This window comes from Telopea speciosissima, chromosome 3 (genome assembly GCF_018873765.1).
Source record: "Telopea speciosissima isolate NSW1024214 ecotype Mountain lineage chromosome 3, Tspe_v1, whole genome shotgun sequence".
NCBI classification, from domain to species: Eukaryota; Viridiplantae; Streptophyta; class Magnoliopsida; order Proteales; family Proteaceae; genus Telopea; species Telopea speciosissima.
In genome coordinates, this window is record NC_057918.1 from 25,684,124 (window position 1) to 25,691,530 (window position 7,407).

At 38.3% G+C, this 7,407-nt stretch overlaps 1 protein-coding gene across 1 annotated transcript; it reads right to left on the minus strand.

Moving 5' to 3' along the window:
- Window positions 1-891: 891 nt before the first annotated feature.
- LOC122655857 (IAA-amino acid hydrolase ILR1-like 4) lies at window positions 892-3,613 on the minus strand. The gene is made up of 5 exons (XM_043850226.1): window positions 3,249-3,613; window positions 2,917-3,042; window positions 2,317-2,631; window positions 1,476-1,604; window positions 892-1,384 (listed from the first exon to the last, which is right to left on the minus strand). Exons 1-5 carry the CDS (start codon window positions 3,609-3,611, stop codon window positions 977-979), a joined length of 1,341 nt encoding a protein of 446 aa, XP_043706161.1. The 5' UTR covers window positions 3,612-3,613; the 3' UTR covers window positions 892-976.
- Between the last annotated feature and the right edge of the window lie 3,794 nt (window positions 3,614-7,407).

Here is a 7,407-nt window from a genome sequence, read left to right on the forward strand (position 1 = left end):
CTTCCTCCTAAATTCCAATCCAAAATTCCAAATGAAAAAACACCCATCTTACTTAAGTTTCTTGTACGTTCTCTTCCTAAATGGTAACATTCAATGCTTCAATTAATTCTTGGTTTAAGGCCCTGCTTCTTATTCTGCATTAAGGGTTAAACTTGAAATTCAACTGTTGTGTTATGTTTCTTCCTTTCATGAGAGATTGCCTCAACCGTGCTGATCACCAAATGCACAAAAGAGGTATCTAAAGGTAGTTTTCATAAGGGAGATGGTTCTCTGAGCAAGCGGAATAGAGGCACACCAATGAGTTGCAACGAAATGGTTTTATACATAGAAAGGCAGCAAAGTTATTCATATGAGGAGTAAGACAGAGAGAGAGGGTGCTCATGTACCCTCCCCTGACGGCTCAGAGAACCTTTTATCTTTTCATAAAAATAATCAAAGGAGGTATTAGGATAACTGTTCATGATAATGGTTTCCCACCTCTTATTAACATAGATACCAGTAGATGTTTTTCCCTCTCATTAGTTCAATTGTGGGTAAGCCAATCACTACTCCTCTGCCCTTATATGAACTATCATAAATTTTTATTTGGCCATATATAACATAAACTACTATAGTACTATTGATACATGATTGTTTGCATCTCCAAACTGCAAGTATCCATTGAAAGAGAAATAGGGAAGAAAGCATTTCACTAGTGTCAAACTGGGTGGGGGACCTTCATCTCACAGAAACAACAATTAAACACTGCCCAAATCAAGTTCCAAACCAATAGATATTTATAATGGACCTGTTTCTTATTGCTCCTTCTTGTTGGTTTACTTGTCATCCATTTATACAAATAGACAGACCAGTTTAATTATTGATACAGGTATTATCTTTAGCTGCTGCAGGTTCATGGCACCAAAACTCAGTACCATGGGAAGCAACTGCACAGAAAACAGCCGCTTGCATAACCACTGTTACTGTAAGAATCACCTCATAATTCATCATTCACCTTTCCTTCTCCCAATTGAGACTTGGGTTGGAGCTCAAGAAGGTAACTTGTAGCCAAAGATGCATGTAGTGCTGCACCATAAGGAAATGCATCTTCATTGACTGTGAAATAAGGGGAGTGATTATTTGCAAGAAATCCCTTTGTCTCATTCTTCATCCCAAGGAAGAAGTAGTACCCAGGTATGACCTCAGAGAAGAATGCAAAGTCCTCTGCTCCCATTACTGGTGGTCTCACTTCCAGGTTGTGCACACCAAGCATATCTCCTGCTACCTTCTGGAAGTGTTCATGCAAGTCTTCACTGTTTACAGTCACTGGATAGAAGGGCTTCTTGTCTTCATGGAAATCAACCCTTGCACTGCACCTATGTACTGCAGCTCCTCCCTTGATAACCTGTGTCACTTGCATGTTAAAAGCACTAGTCAGCATGATCATAAGCTGTTTATGATCAATGTGCACATTTCATTGATATATCTATATATACCTCCTCAATTCTTTGCTTGAGTTGCATAAAGCTTTCTTTCGAAAAAGCTCGGAATGTGCCACCAATTGTTACAGAATCTGGAATAACATTGTATGCGCTACCTCCTTGAAACTTTGCAACTGTAACTACCTGCAGGCCATATCATGAACAAGTTCATATGAAACAGAAATAATTAGAGGGCAAAATGTTTACTAGGCACCTTAGAGAAATATTTCTGCATGGACTCTGTTATTTAGTCCATGAGCCTTTTTGGTATCACTTTCTAAACACTCAAAAACAGGGGAGTTTCAGAAATACATAGGGATAGAAAGACAGGTCTAAGGCTATATTGCAGCAAAAGAGGGTAGGAGGTTCCTCTTGAATAACATCGGTTGCTTTAGTTTAATCAAAAGAACTGTTAGGGTTCAGCGTCTTGTATTCCCTAATGATCCGCATTATAATTGAGTTTGAATTTGTAGTTGGGTTGGGTTACATATATATTGTCTTTGTGGTGAAAAGCTTAAACACAAGCAAAGGGAGATCACTTTGTGAGGTGGAGAATGGTGTAGAGAGTTTTTCAGGTTTAGTAGAAAATCTCTGATTCTCTCAAGTGGATGTAGGCATTCGAGCTGAACCATGTTTAAATTCTTCGTGTTAGAGGATCATGGTTGCTCCCGTGTGGAGGGGAAGATTGGTGGGTTGGTACCCAAGTACCTATAAGTCTCCATATCGGGCTAATTAAATCCAATGCAGGATTCTTACATCCAGCTTCGCGTTCTGCGTGGAACCCAATAAGCTACACTATTCTTGTATTTCAGTTTAGAAAAGAAAATCTGCAACATTAAAAGAGACAAAACCATACCTTTGAATCCAGAGGATCAGTTTCACGAGAAACAAGATGCTGCAAGCTAGAAATCACATTAGAGGCTGCTAAAATTGGGTCAATAGTATTATGAGGGATGGCTACATGACCCCCTTTTCCACTTATTACTGCCTCAAAGACGCCACTTCCAGCCATTGTAGGGCCAGACCTGAAACCCACTGAACCAACAGGAACATCCTTGTTTACATGGAGCCCAAAGATAGCATCAACTTTCTCCAATGCTCCATCCTCAATCATTTTCTTTGCTCCACCACCACCTTCCTCAGCTGGTTGGAAAAATAGAACAACAGTTCCCTGTTCAAATCACAAAATAGCATTGACATTATCCACATTGCAGAAGAAAAGTAAATAACAGGGGAGTAAAAATATGGAAAATATTACAATACAAGCATTATTTTCTTTCAGAAATAAGTTCTCTCATGCCAAAGATATTAGACAAATAGAACAACAGAATAGTTGAGGCTTGAGATTTAGCAGAAAATTAAGCATGCTTAATGGTGTACTTACTGCTGCAATAGTTGCAGATGAATAGAATATAAAGATGATTAGTGGATTCAATGAGAAAAGAAGCTCACAAACCTGCAAATTAACCCGATACTCTTGAAGAAGTTTTGCTGCGCCAAGAAGGATGGCAACATGAGCATCATGCCCACAAGCGTGCATCTTTCCAGGGACTTTACTCTTATGTTCCCACTCCACACGTTCCTATATCATCACAGTAAACCCCTAGTAAATGGTTGTTAGGTACTTGACCATACGCAAAAGCTGGAACACATTAAATTAAGCTCTTTAGCTTATCCCATATTAGGCTAATCCAATCCAACTTTTATACACTAGTCAAAGAATATGGAGAGTTCTTTTTTTTTTTTTGGGGGGGGGGGGGGTGGGGTTTGAGTAAGTCTGATACTGACCGGCATAGCAAGAGCATCCATATCTGCTCTTAGTCCGACGAAGGGTGATCTACCGGTGCCAATATAGCCAAGAACGCCGGTAGCTGCAAGTGGGTATTTGTAAGGAATGCCCATCTTATCAAGCTCGGCTCTGATAAGCTTACTGGTCTCAAATTCTTCATATCCAAGTTCTGGGTTCTCATGTATTTTCCTCCTAATACCTACCATATAATCCACAAGCTCTTGTCTTTTGGCCTGGCTAAGAAAATTCGCAGAAATATCGGCAAGTTCTTTGGCTGTCAAGGAAGAAGTTGAGAGAGTGGGTATTGTACCAAACAAGTGAAAGATGAATATCAGAGAAAAAACCCATTTGCTGAAAACCATGGTTCTCTGCAACTGATGATCAGCTTAGAAGTTAGAAGTCTGACTGTTGAGTGCTGAACTGCTGATGGGGACTGTGTTTATTTAGTTGGGTTTATAGCAAGCAAAGCCCGCACTCCGTGACACTTGATGGGTCATGGAGTCATAACCATGACCCATGCATGGCTGCTTCTCTCTCTCTCTCTCTCTCTCTCTCTGTCTGGGCAAACTCTCTCTCTCCTCTCTCTCTCTCTCTCTCTCTCTCTCTGGGCAAACTGGATGGGTCATGCTTTACTTCACTTCGTGGGCAGGTGATGTAACCCTATAACACGCATGTGACAAAATTGCTACCCTTTCCACGTTGGATGTGGTAGGATAGATAGAGCCAAGGTTCCATATCCATGGCTGATGAAGCGTTGACCCCCTCCCCCCCAACCATATCAACTACTTCGGATTTGGGTTCATCTCAGTTGAAAAATAGGATACGCAACCCATGCATGGAGGAACATAAAATTCTTTTCAGCCATCCTCTTATTGGTATCTTCCACTTCCATTGCATTTCAAATTTCCAAAAGTAGAATCCGTTGCATTGGATAGCAACATTTATTTTTCTAAAAGTAGAATACCCTATTAGGAGGGAAGCTCCATCTGGTGGAAAAAATTTGGCTGCAACCTGGGTTACAGACATGTTCCTGTGGCTCCAGTCGTAGGCACAAATTTAGAATAATCTATTATCCTTTGAGTTTATAAAATACCCTCTTGGGTTTTAGTTTTTTTAAAATACCATTTTTTATTATAAATCGATGCCTACAATTGGGGTAGTAGGAACATAACTGCAACCCGGGCAGCAGCCAATTCCTTCACCCATCTGGTTGCAAGTAAAATAAAAGAAGGGAATTTTTTTTTTTTTTTTTAAAGTATTATGTGAATTACTTTAAAATCTTATTATATTTGGTAATAATTTTTTTTCAAATTAAAGGGACTTGATTGCAAATTAAGTAGGCTCCATCTAGTTGCAATAGAAATAAATGGAAGGGAAGTGAAATCAAATCAATAATAAATTAAAAAAATTCATAATCATTAGTTAGCATTATATTGTTTAATTAATTCCAAAATATTCCTAATCTGATTACCAAATTTTACTTTAGTTTGCAACCAAAAATCCACTTGATTTGAAAAGAAAAATTAAATTACATTTGAAAATAATGATCAAATATGGTAAGAGTTTTGAGCAGGGTCAAAATCATATTTACAGAACTTTTCTTGATTTTTTTTCCTTATCAATCAATTTCTTTCACTTCCGTTCATTCTATCTGCAACAAGGAGTAAAATTAAAAATTAAAAATAAAAAAATTAAGATTTGAAATGTTTTTGAGTTATTTACACAATCAACTTCGTATTGATTACAAAATTCATTTTGATAAGGATTTGATTTGATTTCCTTTCTTTTTATTTCCCTTACAACAAGATAGAGCCGATAATGGATTTAGTTTTGGCTATACGCCTAGTCCAATATTAAGGGAATTATAAAGAATTTTTTGGAAGGAAAACGTCGGTCTCATCATATGTGATTTAATCTAGGGGAATCTCAAAAAGTTGCACCTATCCACCAAATGAATTTACATAATTAGCTTAGATATTTCTTTCCATCATTTGATAAGAACCATTCCCAAAAAGATGTTGTAACCCAGCTTGATTCCATATAGGAGCTATGTAAGGGCACCTCGAAAACAAGTGTTCCGTGGATTGCCTTTGATCGTTGCACAGATTGCAGAGAGGGTTAATACTCGGCCTTCTGTTCGGAAGCAAGTCAGGCAGAGGGATCTCAATCCCTCCCCCTTTCATCCCCCCCTTTGTTGTTTGCGGATGTTTCGGAAACGTTGTTCCCACGTTAATGAAATGCTCTTATAAAAAAAAAAAGATAAGAACCAGTGACCTATCTAGGTCATCCTAGGGTGATCTTACCACCAACCCTTGTGTAATAACCTATTTTGGAGAGGAAAACTTTCTCCTACATGGGCCGAGTTTCCCTTCGCCCATGGCAAAAGAGGAATTCCTTCGTCATAGGTATTGCTACCGTCAGATGGCCACATGGGAGAGTAGTTTCAACTTCGTCAATAGGGATGGGAGTGTAATGATGACCCAAGAATCCAATCATGAGGTTGTTGTTGATGAAGCCTGATTTGGTCCAGAAAGTGCAGTTGAGACCTTTGAAGGACTGTTTCGGCTTCGAAACGATCTCAGAATGCAGAAAAATGGCGGGGCTCCAAGCCTATGGCTAGAGTTGTGTTGGGCTCGTCGAGATCTTTGAAATGAGTACTTTTGACCCATGTGTTATGTTTTGGTCAGGCTCAGGTTTTTGGCATTTTTTGGGCTAGGGGCATTTGTGTATTTTCTGGGGTTAGGGTTTTCTTATATATTTGAGATAAGGTTATGAGGGTTTGTAACATTTCTAGAGAAAATAGTGAAATCTGTTCTGCTGCTCGGCTATGGACGTAGCTTCCATGTTAGAGGTGAACCACATAAATCTCTGTTTTGTGCATTGTGTGTGCTCTCCCTATTTTCGTTATTCTTCTGCAAATCGCCATTCTGGATGCTGTTTTCTTAACAGTTACTTTATCGATGGTGAAGGAATTCTTCCTTCTCTACAGATGAAAAACTTTCGACCATACAGAATAGCAAAGGGTATGCCATCATTTAATATACACGACAAAATTATAATGTGTCACAGTTTCATTTGAGAAAGATCACAATATAGATTGGTCAAGTTCTATGATCCTGGCCCCTTTCATGCTTGTCTTTGCTAAAATATCTTATGCAGGTGGTGTCTTAACAACAAATTTTTAAAAAGATAAAAATTCCTAACAACGCATAATTCTTCAAGGCCCGACTAGTTTTATAATGCATAACTAAACTATATTTTGATATTGAATCACATTATCTGTCACTAAAATCCTGCTAGATCTTTTAAAAATAATAGTTACATGGACAAAGACTTCCAATATGGCCTTTTTGAGCTTCTTGGAGAGCATATTTTTTTTTGCCACATGGAAGAGTGATAAGCCAGTCTTCACCATATAGATATCTGAAAAATAATTTAGATTGGTCATATTCACAAGTATTCAACCATATATCATCCATGTATTGAAATGGTCACTTACTATTTCTAAAAACAATTCATTTACCCAATGGATTATAAAACTCTTTTCTCACTTAAACCACTCTGTTTGACGCGAGACTTTTGGGTTCACCTATCCACAAAATATTAGCTCCATGCAATCTTCCATGTGGTACATAGATATTTGTACTAATATAGATAAACTCTTCAAACTTTCTGGACTATAAAACTCTATCCATTTGTACATTTCTTGCATCATGCCCTTATTTTTTTATTTTTTCTATGACCCATAAAAGAATAGTCTCTTATGTGGTCAACCTAGTATTTGCCATTCCTTCATGTAAAAAAGATACTAGGACTTAGGGCTGCAACAAGGTCGGGTTGGGCCGGGCTTTATAGAACCCTAGCCCAACCCTAAGTCCCCTTAGCTGGGCCTAGACCCGACCCGACCCTGACTCAGGGCCAGAAAAATCTAACCCTAACCCGCCCTCAGGGCCGGGGTGGGTTGACCCTAATTGGCCCTAATCATGGGGAAGGGGAAAGAAATGCATGGGTTGGAATGGACTGGAGAGAACATTATCAAATTTACATAAAATAACACTATAATAAAGTATTATATCACTTATTGTCGTCATATATAATATATTATATAAAAAAATGTAGGTGACATTTAAAGTTTATAATATATATATTATATCAATA

Excerpts from the sequence above, each read along its gene's own strand:
- LOC122655857 (XM_043850226.1), bottom strand. The coding sequence starts at position 3,611 with ATGGTTTTCAGCAAATGGGTTTTTTCTCTGATATTCATCTTTCACTTG. Across the intron at positions 1,605-2,316 it reads CTGATCCTCTGGATTCAAAG|GTAGTTACAGTTGCAAAGTT; the intron begins GTATGGTTTTGT and ends TATGGCCTGCAG. Across the intron at positions 1,385-1,475 it reads TCAAGCAAAGAATTGAGGAG|GTTATCAAGGGAGGAGCTGC; the intron begins GTATATATAGAT and ends CAAGTGACACAG.